This window comes from Apium graveolens, chromosome 6 (genome assembly GCF_009905375.1).
Source record: "Apium graveolens cultivar Ventura chromosome 6, ASM990537v1, whole genome shotgun sequence".
Classification (NCBI taxonomy): Eukaryota; Viridiplantae; Streptophyta; class Magnoliopsida; order Apiales; family Apiaceae; genus Apium; species Apium graveolens.
The window spans coordinates 255,037,057-255,064,510 of NC_133652.1; the positions used below are offsets into that span (position 1 = coordinate 255,037,057).

Genomic DNA, 27,454 nt, shown 5'->3' on the forward strand with positions numbered 1-27,454 from the left:
CAGTCTTATTTAATTCAAGTTTGGTGGCAGTGGCCATGGGAGTTTTTGCAGATGAACATTCCATTAAGTCAAACTTCTTTAAAAGATCATGAATATATTTAGTTTGACTAATGAAAATTCCATTACTAACTTGTTTAATTTGTAAACCAAGAAAATAGGTTAGTTCTCCCATAAGGCTCATTTCATAATTACTTTGCATTAGCTTAGCAAACTTTTTACAAAGTTTATCATCTTTAGAACCAAATATTATGTCATCTACATAAATTTGAACAAGTATACTAGAGCCATTAACATTTCTAAAGAAGAGAGTTTTATCAACAGTACCTCTAGTGAAGTGATTCTCCAAAAGAAATTTTGATAAGGTTTCATACCAGGCTCTAGGTGCTTGCTTCAGTCCATAGAGTGCTTTCAACAGATAATACACATAGTCTGGAAAATTTGGATCTTCAAATCCTGGAGGTTGACTTACATAGACTTCTTCCTCTAATTTCCCATTTAGAAATGCGCTCTTGACATCCATTTGATAGACTTTGAAATTGGCATGAGCTGCATAGGCTAGAAAAATTCTGATGGCTTCAAGTCTTGCAACAGGAGCATATGTCTCATCAAAATCAATTCCCTCTTGCTGAGAATAGCCTTTAGCAACCAATCTGGCTTTATTCCTTATGATAATGCCATTTTCATCCATCTTGTTTCTGAATACCCATTTTGTGTCAATAGGACTCTTGTTCTTTGGTTTGGGTACCAGCTTCCAAACTTGGTTTCTCTCAAATTGGTTTAGTTCTTCCTGCATAGCTAATATCCAATCTGGATCCAATAAGGCTTCTTCCACTTTCTTAGGTTCCTCCTGAGATAGAAAACTACTATACAGACATTCATCTTGAGTAGCTCTTCTTGTTTGCACTTTAGATGATGCATCACCAATGATCAGTTCAAAGGGATGATTCTTGGTCCATTTCCTTTGAAGTGGAAGATGTGCTCTAGATGAGGTGGCCTCAGTATTGTCATGATGTGAGACAGAGTGTTGACTAGTTGAAACTCCCCCTGAGTTGTTGGTCCTTTGCAGGGAACTTGGAGTTCTATCAACTGATGATGTAAATCGATTATCCGTTGATAAACTATGATCAACGGATGCTTCATTTAGTACTTCAACGGATGATACACCATGTCTTTCAACGGATACTGCATTGCCTCTATCAACGGATGCAGTATTTTGTGCATTATCCAAGGGCATGTTTTGAATCCCTTTTGAAGTGTTATCTCCATCAGTCTCCTCTTCACTATCATCACAATATATCTCAATGTTGTCAAATTTGAGTCTCTCATATTGTCCCTCATCTGTTAGTCCATCAATCTTTTTATCATCAAACACAACATGCACAGATTCCATAACAATGTTGGTTCTTAGATTGTAGACCCTATAAGATTTTCCAGCTGAATAACCAACAAATATCCCTTCATCAGCCTTTGCATCAAACTTCCCTTTATGGTCAGATTGATTCCTTAGTATAAAGCATTTACATCCAAAGACATGAAGAAAGTTTAGAGTTGGTTTTCTTCTCTTGAACAACTGATAAGGAGTCATGCCTTTAGCTTGATTGATCAAAGAGATATTTTGAGTGAAACAGGCACAATTAATAGCTTCAGCCCAGAAATATGTTGGTAACTTTGATTCTTCAAGCATTGTTCTGGCAGCCTCAATTAAAGATCTGTTCTTTCTTTCAACTACCCCATTTTGCTGAGGTGTTCTTGGAGCTGAGAACTCATGCATGATTCCATTTTCTTCACAGAACAGCCTCATTGATAAATTCTTGAACTCAGTTCCATTGTCACTCCTGATATTCCTAACCTTCAGGTCAGGATGATTATTGACTTGCCTGATGTGATTGATAATGATTTCACTTGCTTCATTCTTTGATCCAAGAAAATAGACCCATGAAAACTTTGAGAAATCATCTACAATCACTAAGCAATATCTTTTTCTTGCAATTGACAATACATTGACTGGTCCAAACAAATCCATATGTAGCAGCTGTAATGGTTCATCAATTGTTGTTTCAAGCTTCTTTTTGAATGATGCTTTCCTTTGTTTGCCTTTCTGACAAGCATCACACAAACCATCCCTTGAGAATTCAACAAGAGGAATTCCTCTTACAAGGTCCTTTTTGACTAGATCATTCATTGTCTTGAAATTCAAATGGGATAGCTTCTTGTGCCATAGCCAACTCTCAACTGAACTTGCTTTGCTGAAGAGACAAGTAATAGATTCTGCATTTGCAGAGTTGAAGTCAGCTAAGTACACATTTCCTTTTCTAACTCCAGTTAGAACCACTTTGTTGTCTTTCTTACTAGTGACAACACAGGCTTCAGAATTGAAGGAAACTGTATTCCCTTTATCACATAGTTGACTGATGCTCAGTAAGTTATGTTTGAGACCATCAACTATTGCAACTTCATCAATGATGACATTCCTTGTTGAAATCAAGCCATATCCCATAGTAAACCCTTTGCTGTCATCTCCAAAGGTTATGCTAGGGCCAGCTCTTTCCTTAAACTCTGTGAGCAGGGAGAAATCTCCTGTCATGTGTCTTGAACAGCCATTGTCCATGTACCATAGATTTCTTCTATTTCCCTGCACACCATAAAATCAATCAATTTGATTTTGGTACCCAAGTTTCCTTGGGTCCATTCTTGTTAGCCTTTCTCCTAGACTTCATTCCTCCTGCATCTCTAGACTTAGGTAACTTTGAGTCAACCTTGGTCTTGGATGTAGTTGGTTGAGGTGTAGGGTTAGTCACAGAATCATTTAGCACATTTGGAATATGATAAGGCATGGATTGTGCATACATGTTATTCCACATAGGCATATTGTATGGCATTTGAGGCATACTAAATGCAGCAAGATAAGGATTGTTAAAATATGGCATGTTTGCAAAATGTGCATAAGGATTCTGTTGAGACATAGTAGGCATAGCATGTAGAGATGATGCAGACATGTTAGGCATGGAAGAGGGTACAGTTATGGGGGTTTTCTTAATAGATTTGCAATTAGCAGATAGATGATTAACACTACTACAATGCACACAGCTTTTTCTAGGAGCATACCTATCAGGTGTGTAATTGTTATGTTTGTTAACACCTACCTTCCCATTTCTGTTAGATTTTCTTTTAGTTTCCTTTTTATCCTCAACCATCTTGAGCCTATTGTTTAACTGTTCTAAGGTCATGTGCCCTATATTCACCTTACTGACATCTTTGGATGTGCTTGCTTCTTCTTTAACAAAGTTCTTGGAAGTTGAACCAAACTTTTTGTTGAGTTTCTTTAGATTTTCACTATTAGAAACATCTGCCTGTTTTAATTGAGGAACCTTCAACGGATGCTCATTTTCTTCCTTCAACGGATAACCTTCATCATCCGTTGATTCCACATCTGTTGACAGCCCATCAATTAATTCCAGTTTCTTTTTGTTTTTATCCCAGGCAGTTTCACAGAATGATTCAATTCCTTGGACCTTGGCAATTTGAGCACTAACATCCCTAGATGTTTTCCAGGCTTTAATCACCTCTTGCTCTCTCTTTAATTGATTAGAAAGTATTTCTACTTTCTTAATAGATTCAGCTAGTTCATTCTCAACAGATATACAATGCAGCTTGGTTTTCTCTAGGTCAATCAACTTATCTTCTAACATAGCATTTCTATTACTTAAAAACAGATTGTTCTCTTTAATCCTACTATTTTCTTTAGCAAGAGATTTAAGAGACACACGCAAATGATACAATTCAGTAGACATGTCATTAAAAGCATCATTGCACTCTTCTTTAGTAAGTTGTGTTACATCAGTAGTGATTACCTGATTGCTTGATGAACTAACTTCATTTTCCTCAGAATCAGCCATGAGAGCTAAGTTGACATACTCCACATCTTCATTTTCTTCCTCTCCATCAGCTGCCCAATCTTTTTCTTGAGTAATGAAAGCCCTTTCCTTTTGCTTGAGCAGATCAAAATATTTCTTCTTGTAATCTATTTGGTCAAATTTCTTCTTTTCAGAAGTTGGCTTTCTGCACTCACTTGCAAAGTGTCCACTTATACCACAATTGAAACACTTGAACTTTGATTTGTCCACCATGTTCTTATGAGGTTTAGTGGCTCTAGTGTTTTTCTTAAACTTCATCTTTGCAAATCTCCTGGACAGAAATGCAAGATGCTCATCAACACTATCAGAGTCATCTTGACTGGAGTTGTCTTCATTCTCAGCAACTTGCTCTTTTCCTTTGCTTGATTCCTGATATCTTGTACCATCTTTGGAGTTTGATGTAGATCTCACAGTTTCTTGTCTACATTCCCTCTCATTTTCAGCTACCAATGCAACTGAACTTCCTTTCTTTCTCCCCTTCTCCAATACCTCATCCTGTTCCAACTCTAGTTCATAAGTCTTCAAGATTCCATATAATCTTTCAAGAGTGAAGTCCTTATAATCTTGAGAGTTTCTTAAGGAGACAGTCATGGGTTTCCATTCCTTTGGCAAGGATCTTAAGAATTTAAGATTTGAATCCTTCACCTGGTACACTCTACCATACAGCTTCAATCCATTCAACAGCTTTTGGAATCTGTTAAATGTGTCATTTAAAGATTCATTTTCTTCAAAATGAAAATACTCATACTGTTGAATGAGAAGCTGCATCTTGTTCTCTTTTACTTGTTCTGTACCTTCACACAGCAGCTGAACTGTGTCCCAAACCTCTTTGGCAGTTGAGCAATTTATCACATTATCAAACATATCCTTGTCAAGACCATTAAACAAAATGTTCATAGCCTTCTTATCCTTGTGGACTTCTTCTGTGTCTTCCATTGTCCATTCTGCTCTAGGTTTTGGAATGGATTGACCAACAGCAATTGTGGCCGTAGCAACTGTGGCTACTTTGTGGGGAATGTGAGGACCATTCTCAATACAGTTTACATAACCTTCATCTTGGGAGAGTAGATGAAGGTGCATTTTCACCTTCCAGTGGTGATAACTGTCTCTGTCAAGAACTGGGATTTTTACTCCAATATCCTTCTTACTCATCTTTGTTAGATTCCAAGATCTTTAAACTCTTTGTTTGTCAAGAGCCTGCTCTGATACCAATTGTTATTTCTAGAGAACTAACAATGAGATTTACAGAAGGGGGGTTGAATGTAAATCTCAAAACTTTTTCAAGTTTTGAGCAGTTTATAAAGACTGTGTGTTCAAGATGAATAAGTGTGTGAATTGCTTTAAGCTGATACAGACAGATATATATTCAAACACAAATGTAAAGAACACAATAAACCTTTAAAAACTTTTCTGGTAGATTTGTTGTTCCACCAGAGATGGTATTTCAGAAATTCTGTGATCTAAGAATTTGATCACAGCTGCATCCTAGTACTAACTAGATAATTTTTCTCTCAAGATTTTTCTAAACAGCTCTGGAAAAATTCTTATCTAATTACTAGCTACTACTTGGTTTATATATTACCAAGTGTACAAGTGAAGACAGGGATATAATAAAATAATAAAGTAAGATCTCCACTTGTTTCTTCTCCAGTTCACTCCAGTACTTTGTTGACTTAATGCTTCTTTATACTAGAGTAGAACGGCTGCTTTTTCTGATGTTCCTGAAATTAGGCTGCCACATTTCAGTTATCTCTGTTCACCCACGTGCCTCTGTTTGTAGGTACAACTACCACTTATCAACGGTTAATCAACAGAACATCCGTTGAAGCTTTCATCCGTTGATTCACTCATCCGTTGAAGGATGTTATCCGTTGAAGCTTTAGAGACATCCGTTGAAGCTTAGCTTCTCATCCGTTGAAGGTCTTTAAGTCATCCGTTGATACCACTTCATTTATACAAAATTACAAGGCATGAAATATTTACAATTGGCCTTCCTATCTGCATATCTTCTAGTAGTCAACATGACTCATAGTTTCTCTCAACTTCTAAGAATTACATCTTAAATACAGAGACTGAAATATGCTACAACACTAGACTTATTTCTAAGTAAAGCTACACCATCAACGGATAGCCAAAGTGGTCTTATCCGTTGAGGCTACAGACACTGAATTTCTACTTAAGTGTTTTGTTAAACATATCATCAAACTAATGTACATATATTCCTAACAGGAGCATACTAGATGCTCATAAATTGACTGGTCCTAATTATGCTGACTGGCTTCGAAACTTGAGAATTGTTCTCAGGATTGAGAAGCTAGAATACGTGATTGACTCACCTAAGCCTACTCAACCTGCTAGTGATGCACATAATGATGAACACGTTGTGTATCGCAAGTGGATAGATGATGCAAATGTTGCTCAATGCATCATGCTAGCTTCCATGAACATTGAGCTACAGAAGCAACATGAGCATATGGATGCTCATACTATCCTAATGCATCTACAAGAGTTGTATGATGTGGCGGGGAGGACAGCTCGATATGAGATATCAAAGGAGTTGTTCAGTTGTAGGATGTCCGAGGGATCATCTGTGAATGACCATGTACTTAAGATGATCAATTTGATTGAACGTCTTGGACAACTTGGTTTTGCCATGGATGAGGAGCTGAGCCAAGACTTGGTCTTGCAATCGCTTCCGAGTTCGTTCTCGCAGTTTGTTGTGAACTATCACATAAATAAGTTGGATGTCAGCCTGCCTGAACTCCACAACATGTTGAAGACTGCGGAATCGAATTTTCCCCCTAAGAAGAGTTCTGTTCTTCTAATCGGTGAAGGTTCCAATCCTAAGAAAAGGAAGAGGAACCCTTCCAAGAAGAAGAAAGTAGGTGAGAAAATGCCGGTTCCACCAAAAGCTGAAGACCCCAAGAGCAAAGTTGTTTGCTTTCACTGTAACAAGGTGGGGCACTGGAAGAGGAACTGCAAGGTTTACCTTGCAGAATTGAAGAAGAAGAAGGGTAGTGAGACTACCGCTTCTGATTCAGGTATGTTCATGATAGAAGTGAATATGTCATTTCTAATTGGGTATTAGATACCGCCTGTGGTTCTCAAATCTGCAATTTGTTGCAGGAACCACGGAGAAGTAGGACTCTTGAGGAAGAGGAGGTGATTCTACTCATGGGAAATGGAGCAAGAGTTGCTGCTGAAGATGTAGAATCATTTCATTTACATATGCCTACGGGCAAGACTATTATTTTAAATAAGTGTTATTTTGTTCCCTCGATTGTGAGGAATACTATTCCCATGTTAGACTTGGGTGGATTTTTCATTTATTATTGAGAATAATGAATGTTCTATTCTTAGAGATAATATTCTTTATGGACGTGGTACTTTAAATAATGGTCTGTATGTATGTGACATAATTTATTTCAGATTGAACAAACTAATAAAAGAAAAGGGATGATGAAAATCTCACTTTGTAGTGGCAATGCAGTCTCCATTTAGTGGACATGGAGAGAGTGCTGCAGATTTGCTAGGAATGGTACACACAGATGTATGTGGACCAATGTCTACGCAAGCCATGGGTGGATTTTCATACTTCATTACTTTCATAGATGATAGATCTGGATTCGGATATGTGTTTGATGAAACACAAGTCTGAGGCCTTTGAAAAGTTCAAAGAATATAAGTATAAAGTGGAGAAACAACCAAACATAGTATTATAACTCCTCGATTAGATCGAGGTGGTGAATACTTGAACGGAGAGTTTCTGGATTATCTCAAAGTAAATGGTATAGTCTCCCAGTGGACTCCTCCAGATTGGTACCTGAAAGGAGAAATCGAACTTTGTTAGACATAGTTCGGTCCATGATGAGCTATGCAAATCTTCCGGTATTCCAATGGGGTTATGCATTGGAAACCTCAGCATATTTACTGAACAAGGTGCCTTCCAAATCTGTTCCTCAAACTCCGTATGAGATATGGAAAGAAAGGAAACCGAGTCTTAAACACGTTAAGATTTGGGGATGTCCAGCTTATGTCAAGTAAGTTGACCCAGATAAGCTGGAATATCGATCCGTAAAATGTAGTTTTGTGGGATATCCTAAAGAGACTTTAGGGTATTACTTTTACACCGATCATCGGGTGTTTGTCTCCAGACATGCTACCTTCTTGGAAAAGGAGTTTATCCTTGAAGGAAACAGTGGGAGCAAAATTGAACTTGATGAAGTTCAAGAAGCACAAACTATTACAGATCAAGTGGAAACACCTGTTCTGACTGAACAACCTTTTATGGAACAGTCCATTCATAGATCAGGGAGAGTGTCTCGCCAACCTGAGAGGTAATATGGCCTTATCATTGAGAATGACAATGAGTTGTCGATCATTGATGATGACGGCGCTGTGACCTATAATGAGGCTATGAGTAGTGTTGACTCAGAGAAATGGCATAGTGCCATGAAATCCGGAATGGAATCTATGTATACGGTATACGTAAGAATGATTAGAGCAGATGGCCAGGTGGAGACCTTTAAGGCCAGGCTTGTGGCAAAAGAATTCAAACAAAGGCAATGTATTGACTTTGATGAAGCCTTTTACCTGTAGCCCTGTTATAATCAGTTCGGATTTTGCTTGCGAATGCTGCTTACTACGACTATGAGATCTGGCAAATAGCTAGATGGTTTTCTTTCGAAGGGAAATAAAAACCTAGTGTGTAAGTTGCTGCGAACCATATGTGGTTTAAAGCAAGCTTCTCATAGATGGAACATCTGTTTTGATGAGACAATCAAAGAGTTTGATTTTATCAAAAACGTGGATGAACCATGCGTCTACAAAAGGGTTAGTGGGAGCGCGATAACATTTCTTATATTGTATTGAATTAGAGTTGACACACATAACAACATAGCAGACCCACTCACAAAGCTACTTTTTGAAAGTCATTTTGATCGTCATAAAGATGAGATGGGTATTAGATACCAGAGTGATTGGCTTTAGTACAAGTGGGAGATTGAAAGGAATATGTCCTAAGTCCAATCATGTAGTAGGATTTAGGAATAACTTTTTTGTAATCTGTTTTGATTTCATTGATATTAATAAAGACTTGTTTTGTTTTTATTATGGGCTTTATCTATTTAAGTGTTTAAATAAGATATACCATAGTTTAGAGTAAAGCTTTTTATGGATTATGATGAGATCATAATAGTGAGACCTAAAAAGATGATAACTCTAAACTTAAATAGTTCCTGGTCATAGGATTACTAACCGGTAATTAATAATCCGCAAAGATCGGTACATACTATGCTTGCTTCATTATGAAGGATGTCTGTTCTCATAGACATTTGTGTGGTGACACTATAGCTAGTATGTAGGTGCTTATTATAGAATAAGTTCACTGAACATGACTCGCCTAGCTGAACAACTGATGGAGTTCACTCACGTGTCAGCAGTTGTTCGCTTAGTGATAGTTGTACAAGTATCCTTAGACTTGAGGTCATCATAGTCATCTTGTGTACACTGAACTATGCTTTGGTTTAGTTCTTAGTCTCCAGGGACAATTATTAGGGCTCTACTGGGTGTAGGAATTTGTACACGAAGATAGTGTATGATCAATAAAGGATCTACCCCTTTCAGTGAAGGAAGCGAATGTTCAAGGCTGATCCACTTATGCTAGTTCAGGAATCTCTGGCCAGAGTGAATGAAATTAGAAAGGAGTTTCTAATTTGCATAGAACTACGCATAGTAAATGGTAAGCAAGTGATTGAATTAGATAGGCTTGACACGAGATCCATGCCTTGTATTTAATCGGGAAATTGTAGGGTAGAAGGAGTTTATTGTACGGTAAATATTCACTGACAGGTTCTTGGTATTCTAAGCAGTGAATTCATATTATCCGGATAGTCGCGATATGTTGAGAAGCATCACTCACGATGTAGAATAAATGTGATTAATTAATTAATCATATTTAATAAATTAGAGAATTTATATAAATAATGATAAAATAGTTTTATTATTATTTATTTCTACTACCGGCTTAATATTGAACCTACAGGGTCACACCATAAAAAGAGAATGATTTAATGGTGGAGGAATTAATTAATAATGGCTAATAATTATTTATTTGTGAAATAAATAATTAATTGGCAAATTTAATAATTGATTAAATGAGATTTAATTGATTATAAAATAATTAAGAAAAGTTCTTAATATTATTAATTAAAGGATTTAATTTTTGGAAATTAAATCAAGAGAGAGAACTATTTCTAAAGTGTTTAGAAAAAGGATTAATGATTAAAAGGTGTTTTAATTATTAATGAGAATAATAAATGGGATAATAATAATAATATTTATGGGAAAATTTTAGCTGAAAATTTTGCCTATAAATACACTATTATAGACCCTAACTTTATTCCAACCCCATCGAAACCCGAAAACCCAAAAAGTTTGGAAAACCCAATTCTCTTCACCTCCTTCCTCCTCCTTAACATCGTTTTCTTGGTGGATACCGGTGGAGTGCTTCACACTTGAGGAGCAACTGCTAAGGATCTCTGATCGTTGTCTCCGAATTATTTTAAAAGGTTAGATTCGATCCCTCGAATTTTTTTTTCATGATTTATATGCTTTTATTTGGATTTTGTATGTGTAAAAGTATTTTGCCATGCCCCCGCTGCGTTTAAAATCCAACAGTTTCTACTCTCTTTCTATGATTCCTTTTGGATGACTCGTAGAGATCAACAAGATGTTTGGGTGTGCGACAAGTACGTTTCTAGTGCCCCTCAGATCCGCACCTATGACAAATGCCTCGGTTCTCTCCTTCTTGGGGTGCCTGTCTTTTATTTGGCACTTTACGTTGCCATTTCTGGTGGCCAGAGTTGTAACCATCACGTTGCCACTTCAGGTGGCCAGAATGATATTGATTGCGAAACCGACCATGAAAAGTTTCACGTCCACGGTTTCGTCCATAACCCCGTCCTCCTCTATGCCCTTTCCCACGTTCATTCTTCAGGAATGACGTGTTATGTACTTCAGGTAACTGGGCAGAGCCTGTGGGACGTATCTGATGATTTTTCAGTAGCAACTCATTTTTCTTTTCAGCCACAAGAAGGAGAGATATCGGCTCGCCATATTTTTGAAAATTCCACTCCCTATATTGTTGAGCCAGGATCATAGTGTTGGGGTGAAAGGTTGAGAGGGTCTTTTCAATCATTTCAGCATCCGTAATATTTTCACCACATAAAATTAATTTTGAGCTTATCTTGAAAAGAGCAGAATTATATTTAGCTATATTTTTAAAATCATGTAACCTCAAATTAATCCAGTCATATCGGGAAGATGGCAAGTGAACAAGTTTCTGGTGATCAAATCTATCCTTGAGATTATTCCAAAGGGTGAGTGGATTTTTGATAAGTGAGGTATTCAGATTTTAGATCTTCGTGGATGTGATGCCTAAGAAAGATAATTGCTTTTGCATTTTGTTCAACAATTGGGATTTTTTCTTGGTCAATAGTATCTTTTAGGCCATTACACTACTAGAAATAGTAGATACGACATCGGTCCTTAGACATCGGCATGTAATGCACCCGATGTTAAAATGCAGTTTAACATCGGTTTTGTAAAAAGCGATGTTGAATACGCATATTGACATCGGTTTCACTTAGTAGCCGTTGTCTATCTTCAGAAATTAAAAAGGCCACAAATTTGTTTTTAACTTTGACATCAGTTCATTTTGTTAACCGTTGTCTATGGCCTTTTAAAAAAAATAAAAATTACTTAACCCCCCCCCCCCCCCCCCGCTTTTCAGTACACTTTCCCCCCTTTAATTTTAACAAAACATATTTTCCCCCCTTTCCAAAAAACCTCCCGCGAGCCTCTCATCTCTCCCCGACCCTCGCCTCTCTCGTCTCTCTCATCTCTCCCCTCCTTCTCTCTTAGTCTTCTTACCTTTCTTCTCTCTTCTTACCTTAGTCTCTGTTAACCGTCTCTTCTCTCTTTTCTCTGAAACCCTAATTTTAGCCCCAATTCTAATTCAAGATTTGGAGCTTCAAATTAGAGCAAATTAAACTTGAAATTGAGCTAGTATCTGGAGGTTGGAGCTAGTATCTGGAGGTAGACAGCATTTGGAGGTTGGAGCACTGTGGGTTTAGAACATTGGGGTTTCGGAACATTGAAAGCATCCGGAGGTATATTCTTCTTTACTTCTTTACTGTTTATCTCCCTCATTTTTATGTTTAATATCTTCTTTGTGCATGTAAATGTTTTATGTTTATCTTCTTTTCTTCTTTACTGTTTTTCTTCTTTGTGCATGTAAATGTTTTATGTTTTTGGGGGTTTTATGTTTGTTTCTTTTTGGGGGTTTTATGTCCTGTTTTTGGGAATTTTATGTCATGTTAAATATTTTAAGTACACTGATGTAAATCAATGTTTTAGGTACATTGATGTAAATGTAAATGTTTCTGTTCTGTTTTTAATTATGTGTTTTCTGGGGGTTGTTCATACATATTAGTGTGTTTTGGGGGGGGTTTTGGGGCTGCATTTGAACAGGTCTCAGATATGAACAAGTCTCTGCATTTCTTGTTTTGTATGATAGTCATTTCTCTGATATGAACAAGTCTCTGCATTCCTGATATGAACTATCTGTTACTTGTGTTGTATTATAGTAATTGTTTTGTATAATTATCCTTCTCACAGATACAAGTAACAGATAATTTAAATTTATTTATTTATGGGCTGAATTTGTTTCAATACTCAAGTTCTCACTGAGTTTTATTTATGTGAAGGAAATTTAACAATTGTCTGGGCTGTGAATGTTGGAATTATTGGTTTTTAATTATGTGATATTTTCAAATATCTTGGTTTAATTTGTTTTAATTATCTTGGTTTAATTTAGTCTAGTTTATAAATTTAGTCTAGTTTTGTAATTAATTGGGTATATGTATAGGATCTTAGAGTAATGAATTAGTACTATAAATTATTAGGATATCAAGGTATTTACTCCTTTCTAAGTTTATATAATTAATCCCTACAGTAACCAACACAAATTTGATATGCCTTTTATTAAATAATTATAAATAGGTATGTGTTGGATTTTTAATATTTATAGTGGCTATCAGGTAGGGAAATTTGATGGATAAGACATGGATTTTGCAAGATAGGGATTCTTTAGCATTTGAAATGGGGGTGGAAAACTTCTTGATATATGCTGAAGAAAATTCTGAAGATCGTAACAAAATTCCTTGCCCTTGTGGACGATGCGCCAATTTTAAAAAATTCTCTATAAAAACAATCAGGGGCCATATCTATTACAATGGCTTTTGTCTAGGTTATGTGCATTGGGTTTGGCACGGGGAGACTGCTTCTACGGGTCCTAAATCTTCAAGTGCTAGTTGTCCACCTGAAGAGCAAGCTCCAGACCCACCTCCTGAGCAAGCCTCTGATGAAGCGTCAGAGCAAGATCAGGAGCATGTCGCTGCTTCGGAAACTGTTGATGTTTGTGAAGCGGCATATAACTCGAGTCAATATGATAATGATTCATATCAGTTTAGGAGGTTCGTAGCCGATGCTGAGCAACCTCTATATGAGGGTAGTGACTGTACTAAGTTAGAGTCGATGTTGAAGTTGCATAACTGGAAATCTAGGTTTGGTATTACCGATAGTGCCTTCACTGACCTCCTTTCTTCTGTTGGGTCTCTACTTCCCAAAGATAATGTGTTACCTAGTAATGCATATGAAGCAAAAAAAAACCTCTCCAATTTAGGTCTAGAGTATATAAAGTTCCATTCATGTCCGAATGACTGTGTACTGTACAGGGGTGTACATGCTGATGCAACCAAGTGTCCTAAGTGTCGACTTTCTCGGTGGAAGTTGACAAAGAAAGGTGAAGAGAGGATTAATCTTCCAGCCAAAGTCATGTGGTATTTTCCAATAATTCCTAGATTTAAACGTATGTTTAAATCTCCTTCCACCGCTAAACTAATGTGTTGGCATGCGCAACAGCGGACACAAGATGGTAAAATGCGACATCCAGCCGACTCTCCATCTTGGAAAAATATAGAATATAGGTGGCCATCCTTTGGTAGTGAACCGAGAAACCTTCGCTTGGCTTTATCGGCGGATGGTGTAAACCCGCACAATAATGGCCTATCTAATAGATATAGTTGCTGGCCAGTCATATTGGTGACTTAAAATCTTCCTCCCTGGTTATGTATGAAAAGAAAATTTATGATGTTGTCGATATTGGTCCCTGGCCCGCATGAGCCTGGTAATAACATCGACATCTACTTACAACCGATGATTGATGATTTAAAAAAGCTTTGGAAGGAAGGGGAACCAAATATGTATGACGCGTATAACAAATCATTTTTCACTTTAAAAGCAGTTTTAATGTGGACGATAAATGACTTCCCTGCTTACGCAAATTTATCTGGCTGCGTTAATAAGGGTTATAAGTGTTGTCCAGTTTGTGGAGATGACACCGTAGCTAAATTTTTGACTCATAGTAGGAAAATGTGCTACCAAGGGCATCGTCGATATTTGCCTCTACATCATCCTTATAGAAGGCAGAAGGCTGCTTTTAATGGACAACAAGAGTTTGGGCAGCCGCGTCGAACCCTATCCGGAGAAGAAGTGTTAGCAGAGCAAGAACAAATCAAATTTGAATTTGGGAAGAAAATGAAGAAGGCAAAGAAGGTTGAAAGTCCATGGAAGAAAAAGTCAGTATTTTTCGAGTTAGAATACTGGAAATTTCACCATGTTAGGCACTGTATTGATGCCATGCATGTCGAGAAGAATGTATGTGATAGTCTGATTGGCACATTACTAAATATGCGCCATAAGATAAAGGATAGTGCGGCAGCCCGTCGTGATATGATAGAAATGGGCGTTAGATCTGATTTGGCTCCCCAAGTAGGAGTAAAGAAAACCTATTTGCCTCCTTCTCCCTTTACTTTGTCAAAGGCAGAAAAAAGGACTTTCTTGTCATCATTAATGTCGATGAAACTTCCATACGGACATGCATCGAACATAAAAAATTGTGTTTCCATGCCTGATTTGAATATTTACGGGCTGAAATCACATGATTGCCACATTCTTCTCCAACAATTACTCTCGGTTGCAATACGCTCCGTTCTTCCGAAGTATGTTAGGGTCACAGTTATTAGATTGTGTTTCTTTTTTAATGCTTTGTGCAATAAAGTAGTAGACGTGTCAAAACTGGATAAGCTGCAGTCAGATGTTATACTAACCTTGTGCGATCTAGAAAAGGTTTTACATACGTCATTTTTTGATGTAATGGTACATATAGTAGTCCACTTGGTCCAGGAACTACGCTTATGTGGACCAGTATTTTATAGGTGGATGTATGCGTTTGAACGGTTTAATAAAGTACTAAAGAGTTATGTTCGAAACCGTTATTATCCCGAAGGTTGTATGGCAGAGAGTTACCTTGGAGAAGAGTCCGTAGAATTCTGCACCGAGTTTCTTAGTCAGAATTACTCCACTGCCGGTCTTCCAGAGGACCAAGATAATAAGATATCAGGTCCATTATCCGCTGTGATAATAAAATCAGTGGAAGAGAAGGAGCGAGATGAAGCACATCTACATGTCCTTCTAAACAACGCTGAAGTGTTTCCATATATTCTGTGAGTTTATGCAGTTTGTTGTTTTCAATTCCTCATTATCCAGTAATTAGTCTTGTAATGTGTCTTTAATATATCATTCCATATGCATTTTTCAGAATGCATAAGGAATATCTTGAAGAAATTCACCGAGGGAAAAGGAAAAGCTTACATTGGCTCATGAGAGAGCACAATCGGCTCTTTGCTGATTGGTTTCAAAACAAAGTCAGTGTTGTATTAGGTTCTTTGATCTGTAGTGTAATGACGACTATTAGCTATTTAGGATTTAAAATTTCTTATCATATCTGTTGGTGAATGATGAACTAAGGGAGAACAACAAAGGTGTTTCAGATACGATAAGATGGCTCGCTGCCAAGCCATCATTTTCAGTACTAACTTATCAAGGTTATCTAGTGAATGGAGTGCGATATTTTACAAAGGAACGAGATGACATACGCGTTGTTCAAAACAGCGGGGTGTCTGTCATTGCTAAAGCGGTCCAGGTTTCTAGTGCCAAGGACTTGAACCCCGTAGAAAGTGATTTGACATTTTACGGTATCATACAAGAGATATGGGAATTAGACTACCATGCATTCAAAGCTCCCTTGTTCCTGTGTAAATGGGCAAGTAATGATAAAGGAATAAGGGTTGATGATCTTGGGTTCACACTTGTGGATTTTAGTCGACAAGGTCACAAAAAAGATAAATATGTTTCTGTTGACCAAGTCAAGCAAGTGTTTTACCTTGAAGATCCCGTTGATGCTACCTGGTCTATTGTTCTGTCCTCCACAACTCGAGACTACCAAGAATTGTATAATGAAGATGACTTAGGAGACACGATCATGGAACATCCCCCATTCTGTACTGAAATCCCCGCAACTGATGTCACTACTGATGATGTCGCTCATACTGCTAGACCTAATGTTGAGGGAATTTGGATTAAAAATACTGCTACTAAAACTCCTGCACCTAATGTCGTTACTGACTGATGATGTAGCTTTATGTAAAATATATATCTAAATGGGAATTTGAATGACTGAATGAACCATATATATTTGCCTTTAATTGTGTTATAATTTGTAAAATATATTGTTAATTTTTTTTTCTTTTGTTTTGCATTGTTATAATCATATAAGTAGTTCATCCATAATTACTGATTGATGGCATTATTTTTTCTTTAATTATTTTGCATTATTTAATTGTACTTCTATAAAATACTTTAGAGTTATTTCGGATGTGATTAATTACTGATTGCAGTTTAGGTAAATTATTGTTCTTGTATAGTTGTATTCGTACTTGCTGATTTTACAATTTATTATTTATGCTTGACTGTAATTAATGACGGACTGAAAATATATTGTTCAACTGATGGCTTTATTATTCAATTTAATACAGACTAAGGGAGCAAAATGGCAAAGAAGCAAAAAGCCAAGAAAGTAATTTTCGAAGAAAATGACAGGAAGAATAACTCTGAAAAGGTTGATGATGAGATTGTTCCTGATGTCAAAACTTCAGAGACTTATAATGAAAAGTTGGTTCAAGTCCCTCCACAATATCAAACTCAAAGTAGTTGTGAAGAAACGATGACCACTTCTGAATCTGCAAAAAAAAAGGCTAGGAGGTGCGCGTGGTGTTTCAGCTCTTTACAAAGTAGTGGTGAAGAAAGCTCGGGGAAAGAAATTTAAAGTTAGATACAATGATTTTGGAGTTCCCATCGGAAATACCAGGCCTACTTTACAGTCTTACATAGGAATGCTCGCAAGGACAATGATTCCAATCGACACTGAAAACTGGCCAAAAGTGGATTGTGATCTAAAAGCAAAATTATGGGATGATGTCCAGGTAAATTATATCCCTTGTTGACTTCTTCATTTTATTTAAATTGTGACTGTAAATTATGTGGCTAATTTATATTATGTGGCTCTTTAGGACACATTCAAAATTGCCCCAGAAAGTGAGAAGCTTGTGCTACAATCGGCAGGTGAAAAATGGAGGCAGTTTAAAGCTGATTTAACTGCAAAATATGTGATGCCATTTATTGGAAAAAAGAAGAAATTGATGAAGCCTCCGAAGAAGTATGCGTTTGTTGGTAAAGAACCTTGGAAGAAATTTGTTGCAGAGAGGACGAGCCCCAAATGGCTGGGATGAATATATTCTACTAATAAAATATACATGATTGCCATTTTACTTGCTAAATGATTAAATAGATTTTGGTTAAATAATATTTATTAATTTTTACTAATTTATTTTGGTGCAGGAACAACGTAAGTTACAGAGCAATAGAGTGGGTAAACGGAAATATCATCACCGCTTGTCAAGGAAGGGGTATATTGGTTTGCGAGAAGAAGAAGTAAGAACCATATCTATTTGGCTTTGCAATTCTAAGTTTTAAGGGAGTTTAAACATTTTCTCTTTTTTAACAGATAAAGAAAGGGAACTTAAAGCGGAAAGAGAAACCTGATCGTGCAATTTTTTGGTAGAAGGCTAGGATGCCAAAGAATCCTGATGAGCTTACTGAAGAGCAAGCGGAAATAAATGCGAGAATTGTAAGTGATATTTTTAATACTGCATTCCCTTCAAAGATAATTGCGTCATAAATAATGCACTAATTGTTTGTATTTATTTTACAGGCTGAGTTACTTGAAATGAAGGAGAAGGGTGAATTTGTTCCACATGGAACAGAAGATGTGTTGACTACGGCACTTCAGACTCCTGAGCACGCAGGAAGGGTTCGAGGGGTTGGCGGCTTTATCACTCCAACAGCATTCTTCAATTTGCCGAAAGCGAAAAAGACTAAAATTACCAAGGCAGAGTTGTTGGATCAGTTGGAAAGAAATCAGCGGGAGATGGCTGAACTTAAGGCCTTGGTTAATGCTTCGAATGGTCACTCTCCTATGTTCTCTGACAAATCAAGTTATCAAGTACCTGTTAATAAAGAGGGAGCTGCTGATAAGCGGAATGTTGGAGTTGCTGTTAAACCGCTGAGTGCCAAACAGTTGTTGGTAAATGATGAAGACTTTGTTGGTTTTGACCCCTCTCCTCCGAGTGGAAAGAAGGTAAAATATTATTAAGATCTACTAGATATATGCCTACAGACTTGGGATTTATGCAATAAAATTAAATTGATCCCTCACTATAATGTAGGGTCCACAGTCATGTGAGCTTGCACTGGATTGCATAGAGAACAAGGTTGCTTTTGGAACAGTTTTTGATGATCACGAAGAGATGAATGTTTCAGTACACGGAGTGCCTCTAAAGCCCGGACATGTTCGTGTGTCGATTGACGGACACATCCAGCCAGAGGCGTCGGTTCCAGTGCCCATACCTGGTGAAATTGAGGTTGTACGCCAAGCAGTTGGCTCTCACGTAGCATGGCCTCGTGAATTGATCATCTACCCAACTGTGGCGGTATGTTATATAAAAATTATGTCAATATACTCTGAATTGATTGTTGCATTCTATAGTAGTTATGTCAATAATAACCGATTATTCTTGTTTTATTTAATTCTGTGTAGAAAAAGAAAAAGGAAGTGTTGCAGGGGCAGTCTAAGCGGAAAGATGAGTTGCAGAAACTTCAAGATGATTATAGAAAAATGAAGCTAAACAAGAATGTGCCAAAGCAGTACAAAGTGTTATACAAACATGCTGCAGTCTTCATGAAAGCCACTGGGGAGTCAATACCAATTCCGTGTGATTCAGACGTGTTTGGGACTGAGAAAATAATTTATATATTGCATGAAAATGTGAAAGCATTGTTGGAGTTCGATATGATTGGCCAAGCTGCAATATCTGCTTATATGGCGTAAGTTAATTTTTTATCATTACATATTCAATATTCATGTTTTATACGGATATTATAAGTAATGTAATTCACTCCCTGGTAGGCTCTTGCAAAGACTGATTAAGATTGAGAGGAAGAATGATGATGTGGTCTTATATGGATTTTTCGATCCAGGAGCTACATTTACGTTGAACAAATCTTTTCATTCTTATTTTGTTAATCGGTTGAAAGAGAGTAGTCCCTATCGCATGTACTTCATGCCACATAATCATAAGTAAGTATTTTTAATTTAGACATGCTTTTACAAATTAATATATTTAGGTAGTTTTTTTAAAATTTCTGACTTGTGTTTTTCTTTTTTCTTTTTTATAAACATAGTTGCCACTGGATTTTGGTTGTAATTTGGGATGGCGACATTTATATTCTGAACCCTCTGCCACATCCAACACATTTTGATGAGTTGGAAAAATCATTAACAGAGTAATATATTTCTGTTAATTACTATATATAAATATATATATATAGTAAATATTCTCCCTTTTGAAAAATAATCATGTATATTATTGTTGTTCTGCAATGTAGAGCGATGAAATCCTACAATGCTCAAACTGGAAGGGGAAATAAAGCTCCTCAGATAAAGAATCTTCTTGTAAGTTTTTTGTATTTTTTTATCACTTTGTAATTTTAATTAATTTCTGGTGCTAATTCAGATTTTATATTGTAACAGGGATCTCCCAAACAACCAGGAGGGGTTGAATGTGGCTATGTTATAATGCGATACATGAAAGATATCATTGCTGATAAGGAGCTATCTTTTACTACCAAGGTATATATGCAAATCATTTCCGATAGATGGCATGTAGAATTTTTTTGTGTAGTTTTTCAGGACAGATAAATATGAGTGCCATTTTTATTATCAGTTTTTATTATTAGTGATTTCCAGATGGATCTTGTTTTTATTAGTGATAAGGAACTATCTGGTATATAGTTTTGGATTAACGAAGAAAATTACGGTTAAATATAGAAAAGGTCCTCTTCTGGTTAAATTATAAATAGTTGGTTCTGTTTATTTTTAATTATACATATGGCAATTCTGGTTAATAATATTCTGGTTGCTAATTTTTACGTGTGTTTTATAGTGGGCAACCAAAACTCGAAAGTCCTACACAAGGCAGGAGCTGGATGAGGTGCGGATGGAGGTGCTTGAATTTATCCAAGACAAGATGTAAAAATGATAAGTATATATATATAGCTTTCCTCTGAACTATGTGAATTGATATTGTGTTTGCTGGTGGTTGGTGGTTAATTAAGGGATGTTTGGTGACAATTACATCCATCATTCTGATTTATGTTTGGAATTGTCGAAATTTGACAAGTGGTACATATTAACTAGTCAAACATGTTTAAAATGTTGGATGTAATAACTAGAGAATTTGGGTTTTATTGTTTTTAGTTGGGATGTTTATTTTAGACTTGGAATGTAATGTCCGAATTGAGCTCTTGTTGGATTGAATGTTAGTAAATTTGGTATCAATGTATACCTCTATATTTTTACAAATTTGGTTGGATGTATTGCATATTGTTGGTATTTTTCTGGTTGAAAATGCAATTGGTTCCCTGGGCTATTAATAGTACTGGGATGGCATATGCAATTTACAGTACATATATTAACATTAGAATGGTAATTTAAAACCGATGTAAAAATGAACAAAAGACATCAGGTGAAACAATATTAAAAGAAAAAGAACTACAAAAACCAATGTCAAATAGTCATTTGACATCGGTTCTGTAAAAAAATCAATGTATTTTAAGCCAAATAATATCGAATTTTCAATAGCTGATGTCTTAAATTTTACAATATTAAAGATTAAACATCGGTTAGAAAAAAACACTGATATTAAACAAAAGGATTTAACATCACCAAATGAACGAAACCGATGTCTAACCCATTATTTTACATCGGTTGATAAAAGTACCCGATGTCTGATGGACCATTTCACATCGGTCAGACAACATAACTGATGTCTGATCTAGATTTTCACATCGGTTTGTTTGAAAGATTTTTAAAAAAATATCTTTTAGAGCTTGTAGGTTTCATGTTTTAATGGATAATTACCCCATAATATACTCATATTCACCTAGAAATACTGTAATATAAGCTGAAATTTGTTGCAAAGACATCAGAATTATTCTTAAAACCGATGTATAGCACTGTAATAGACATCGACTGTGAACCGATGTCAAAGCCTGATGACATTTAACATCACACGCGAAGACATCGGTTCAGTTTTTTTTTAACATCGGTTCAGAACCGATGTCTGATCCCATATTTTTAGTAGTGTTAGCACTAAAGTGTAATTCCGTATCAAGGACCCATGACAAATAATTATTCCCCGAAACATCCAAGGCAACAAACTCTAATTTTGTAAAATTCGCCATTCTGAATAAATTTTAAATAAGATATAATATGTCACATAATAATTAAACACGCAAGTTGAAATAATAACTTTATACAAAAGTTACGACGGCATAGCCGGCTACAAAACTTTTGATTATTACTTGACGGCAGCGCCATCTTTATAGTAGTATTACTTGACGGCATAGTCATCTTTATAGTAGTATTACTTGACGGTAGAGCCATATTTATAGTATTATTTGACGGCATAGCCATCTTTATAGATTTCAATCATTAACATAAATATGTAGTAATAATTAGAATAAAATGAGTAAAAGAAATCGTACCTCTCTTATGAAATAGTTTTAGTTAATAGAGACTCGTGGGTCAGAATAAGTCGTAGCTCTTTCGAGAATAAAGCTTCAGTTGGCAAAGACTCGTGCTGATAACGTGTTATAAACCTTGACTGAAAATATTTGTTATGTTTAATGTAGATGAAGTATAGGAGAATAGAAGATATGGAGAGAAAGTTGTATATGATTTCATTAGCTAAATGAGCTATTTATAGTAGTTGGTTTACAAGTCTTACTAAGTAAGCTATTCAAATCTTCTTCATTAAGTATTACAAAACTTGCTCGATAAGCTTTACAAGTCTTCCTCGATAAGCTTTACAAGTCTTCGTGATTAAGTTTCTTTCTTAAGAAGCTGTGCAAGTCTTCCTCAGCAAGATTTGAGAGACTTCCTCGATATACTCTTTGACAATCACTTTATATATATTTAAATATTTTAACAATCCTGAACTTTTTATATTATCTTTTTTATTTTCGTTTTTCCTCCATAAATAAATTGATTCTTCAAAGTATAAGTTAGCTTTTTATAAAAGATTTTTTTAGTGTGTTCATGGCACATATTAAGCGCTAAAAATTATAAAATTGATTATTTTCATTTAGGGAAATTTTGTATGTAGCGGGATCAACCGTTATTAAGGAATATTGGATTAAACTTATGAAATTTGTAATATCCGAGAAAATTATGTGAATATTTTTGTGTTAAATGAATAAATATTATGTGTTTTAAAGTTTAAAGTGAATATCGCCATGATATTAAATGTTATAGCTGTTATTTGTGTTCCCGTGCGGACCAGAAAATTTTTTGATTGATTATTATGTGTTGAAACTGTAATTATATGAATCGATCTGCAATTTGGCCTCGTATTTAATTGCGTCCCTATCGAGGTACTCGTTTTATCTCGTTTTATGTGCGTTTGAATGCATTTTATTTGTTTTCGGGATTTTCTATTAAAATAGGGATCATTTCTGTTTTTCAAAAATAACAGACCGGGACCCCACCGGGGGGTCAAAGTCCACAAAATTCATTTTTTTATTTTTATAAAATCAATCGTATTTCAAATACCCAGTGTTTCTACATTTTTGAATTATTCGCAATTTTTGGGGAATTTTGATATAAATTTTGTATTTTATCGCTTTTAAAATTATTCCCCGTAATTATTATTTTGGGGCTTAATTATTTTAATTATGGGAATAAAAACACCCTTATTTGATTTTGGGTATTTATTTTCCAGATATTATAAATAGCAGGTTTTATTATTTTCTTTTATTTTTATTTCATTTATTTTCTGAAAATTCATAAAAATTCAAGAACAACTTTGGGGGTGAAAATCTCTGCAGAAACTTTGATCACTGTTTTTGATTGATTCCGGGAACCAAATCAAACGCTCTACACACCAAAACTATCCTTGTTTCAAGCTCTATCCATTGATATCAATATCTTGATCTGAAGTGAAGTATTTATAAAAATCGATTCTTGGTTCATGTTCTTGAATTTCAATTTTGAGATATGATGATTGTTGATTGATTTTGATATTATAGATAGCTTTAAAATGATCTTTAGAATCGATTTGAGTATTTGGTTGAATCGTTTTAGTCCTGAAATGCTATAACTGAGTTCTTGGTTTGTACGTTTTTGTTTTTTCGATTTTATGAATTATTGATGATATAGGTTGAATGATTTTGAATATTTAGACGGATTATATTTGTCCAGAGCTTTATTTTTGTGTATGGAATGTTGGATTTGGTTGTCAGATCTGCGTTTTTCCGATGATGTCGCCGGATAATTCTCAGTTCTTGCCGGAATCAGAGTTCTGTAGGCTATTTATGGTTGTTGATGTTAAGAATGAATTGATGTAGTGAATTGGAATCGACTTTGGCTTGAAAACTGGACTGAAAGCAGACGAAACCAAGTAGTATAGGCTTGCCGAAAACTTCTGTAGTGGTCGGAAGTGGTGGCCGGATTTTGGGCTCACAAGAACACTGGCCGGTGTTCGACCTGGATCCGGCAAGCTTCTTGGCGACCCACGAATCGACCCGACGGGTTGTTTTTTTTTTACCCGACTTTGATTCCCCAGTCCTGAAACCAAATTCTTAAAAGTATTTTTGAGATTTCCTTTTTATTTTTAATTCAAAATTATTTTCTTATTTCCAAAAATCATTTATTTTATTTTCAAAAATCATTTACTTATTATTGTTAATTCTAAAAATTATTTACTTAATTATTTTGAAGTCTAATATTATTTTCTTTTATTATTTTCAAAAATCTAATTCAATTTAATTATTTATAATTCATTTGAGTTAATTATTTATGAATTTAATTAATTGATTAAAATCATTTAATCAATTAATTTTATTTATAAATAGTTAAATAAATATAAATTATTTATAATTAATTCAAATAATTCCTAAAAATTATTTTTAAGCATTTAAAAATTATATTTTGGTATTTAAAAATCAATTAATATTATTATTGTTACGACCGGTATTTTCTTGTGATATTATTTGTGAATTTGGTACAATTTTAAAGGTGAATGCCAATATATTCAATTATTGTTGCTTGTGTGAATGAAAATTTCTGCGTCCTAAATTTGCTTTATGTGGTATATGATTTTTTTCAAAGAAATTTTTTATTTATTTCTTTTATTTTTGATTTATAAGGAATATTCTAAACCTTGAATAAATTTCCTTTTAAAAGTTATTTTGTTCACAATTTCAAAAGTGGTTTTATAAAATTTCTAAAAATCCAAGTTATTTTATGGTATAAATTTTATAATTTTTGAACTTGTATTTTATTTTATAAAAATAAATCTTTATAAATTTTAGTTGTGATAATTAGAAAATTAAAAGAAAGCCCTTACATGCAAACCACCCTTCTATTCTTTTCAAGGACAAAGAGGATATTTCCAAACCCACTAACTCATGAATTATTAGCCAAATTACCTCCTTGACCTTGCATGCAAGATAACCTAACTCTAGCTAGAAGGATACCCTTGTCATTTCTCAAACCCACTCACATTATAGTCAAACCAAGACATTAAAACAAATCAAGGAAGTGATCACCACTTCACTTCACCCCACCACTTCACTATCCTCTTCTTCCTCCCCCTCCCTCTCGGCTTTCTCCCCCTCCCCTCTCAGCAATTCCAAAAAACCGAGCCCCATCCCCTTATTTCTTCATTTTTTCACTCAAACAATCATCCTATAATCAAGTAATCTTACTCCCTACATGTTGTTCTTGTATATCTTAAGAGTTTAGAGTAGAAAACTTATGTGTTGACCTTGCATGGTGGTGTTTTTGTTAAACTCCAAGTGAATATCCTTGATTCTTGTGAATTCAAGGCTTTCACCATTAGTTATAGTATCAAAGGGTTGAGAATGGCTATACATGAGTATGCTACACTCATGCAAATGTTTTTTTTACCCTAATCCATTCGGCCATGACTTGATAGGAGCCGAATGGATGGTGTTTTGGTTGCCTTGTTTCATTTTATGTGTTTTTATGATGATAACATGAAAATCTTAGTGAAATCTTGGTAAAAACCTTTGAATGCTAGGTGTTCATTTAGATATAATCCATGATAGGCTTGCATGTTGAATTAAAATGAAAATTTATTTGGAAAGCATGTTGTTTTGGTTTGTAAGACTCGAAGTCATGCATGCATGTAGATTACTCTTGAAAATTTTGGAAGTTCTTGATCATTCGGATTGATATTTTGTTAGTAAACCTTAATTGTAGTTAAGTTAAGAAATTAATTAAGAACTGTGCTTCTTAAAATGTGATGTTAGTTCATTTATATTTGTCATGAAGGTTAAAATTGTTGTCCTTGGAAACATGATGACTTGTAATTTGTGTAATGTGATTTCCTTTGTTTTGTTATGTTGCACCCTAGGTAAGGATGGTCTCCACTAAGTCTATTTTGAGTGTAAGAGAGTTAGTTCAGTATATCACCATAGTTAAGTCATGGTTTGGGTATTTGGGTTGTTGGTGGTTGAGTTTGTTAAGTGAGAACCTTGGAGAAAGGAGAGTCTTAGTTTCCGCAAAAAATCAGTTTAGTACCCTGAGGTTTAGAGTGAGTTTTGACCATGTCATTGTTGTGCACTTTGAGGCCCAAGCCACCAGAAGCTAGAATTAGGAGTATATAAAAGGTTTTAGGTGTTTTTTGGAGGTTTATAAGTCGTTTGGTAAGGTGCACGAGTGGAATCACAAAATCTGTCCAGCAGGGGACAGTTTTGTTGCAACTTAGAAATAGGAAGTTTTGACCATGTCATGGGTAGGCCCTCCTTAGGCCCTGTTGGGCCTTAGTTATATGGAGTGTCAGAGGAGTTTTTCCAACCATAGTTCATAGGATTTGAGTTAGAAGTATGTGTCACAAGTTAATTCAAGTCAGGGCATTTTCTGCCCAGAAAAATAGGGGAACCATGGACTTTGAGCTTAGGCCCAAGGAGGCCCAAGCTAGGCCCTTGATCCACATCACGTTTGGGAGATACCTTATGGTCAGAAGATTCTAGTGTAGAAGTTTTGGAGGTAAACTTGTAGTTTAAGAGTGTCTAATGCGCTCAAGAAACCATAGATGTCATTCTGAAATTTACTCCAGTGAGCACTTTCACTTAACACATAGTTTTAAAGACTTATGAGTGAGACCTAGGTTTACCATTATGGTTGAAAGATAGTATAAAGCCATTATAGTTAAAGGCCCAAGTAAGGGTCAATAGGTTTTGGATAGTTTAGTAAAGGCACATCGAGTTAGGAAGCCAAAATTTGGAGACTTTGTCTAGTTTAGCGACCAAGTGACTTAAGTTGTGGATCGAGATCATCCAAGCCAAGTGTGCATTATGGTGTGTGTGATATTATTTGATATTAAAATATGATATGTGAGTATATGTGGCTATGTGGACTATGGTATTTATAAGGTGATTATAAATTGAGTGCATATAGGCCTAAGTGCCATTTGTGTTTAATTTCGGGTTGTAAATAGGTTAAGTTGGTGAGAATATATTATAATGAGGTTATTATTATTTATGTAGGATCTCGATACGAGGGTAAACTTTCCATAAAGGTCGAGTAAAGCTTCCAGTTGCTCCTACCAGCCAGACCAGACCAGCCTTTCTCAAGGCAAGTGATTCAACTTGTCTTTCGTATTCACTGCAAATGTGTAATAATTAGTTCATATATATATTGATGCAATTATCCTGAGTCATCTTGATATACTTGAACCAAGTGATCTATCTTTGTATTATTATAGAAATTCCATGAACCCACAAGTATATATTGATATTGCAACAGTTGTATCACGCCCGTATGTCAAGTAATTGGAATGGCATGATAAGATAAAGATTTGATATAGTACTAGATTGATCCTCTTAATTAACATGCCATTGGTTCCTAAGATATTGACATCTCACCTTGATGC

General features: G+C 35.5%; 3 protein-coding genes across 3 annotated transcripts; all 3 read left to right on the forward strand.

The window, feature by feature from the left end:
* Window positions 1-13,028: 13,028 nt before the first annotated feature.
* Window positions 13,029-14,087, forward strand: LOC141665916 (uncharacterized). The gene has a single exon (XM_074471902.1). The coding sequence runs from the start codon at window positions 13,029-13,031 to the stop codon at window positions 14,085-14,087; it is 1,059 nt and encodes a 352-aa protein (XP_074328003.1).
* Window positions 14,088-14,126: 39 nt separating this feature from the next.
* LOC141665917 (uncharacterized) lies at window positions 14,127-16,506 on the forward strand. Its single transcript, XM_074471903.1, has 3 exons — window positions 14,127-15,541; window positions 15,637-15,729; window positions 15,846-16,506. Exons 1-3 carry the CDS (start codon window positions 14,127-14,129, stop codon window positions 16,504-16,506), a joined length of 2,169 nt encoding a protein of 722 aa, XP_074328004.1.
* Window positions 16,507-19,173: 2,667 nt separating this feature from the next.
* On the forward strand, window positions 19,174-20,527 carry LOC141665918 (uncharacterized). Its single transcript, XM_074471904.1, has 6 exons — window positions 19,174-19,319; window positions 19,402-19,572; window positions 19,677-19,778; window positions 19,881-19,947; window positions 20,026-20,124; window positions 20,438-20,527. The coding sequence occupies exons 1-6, from the start codon at window positions 19,174-19,176 to the stop codon at window positions 20,525-20,527; spliced, it is 675 nt and encodes a 224-aa protein (XP_074328005.1).
* Window positions 20,528-27,454: the final 6,927 nt, after the last annotated feature.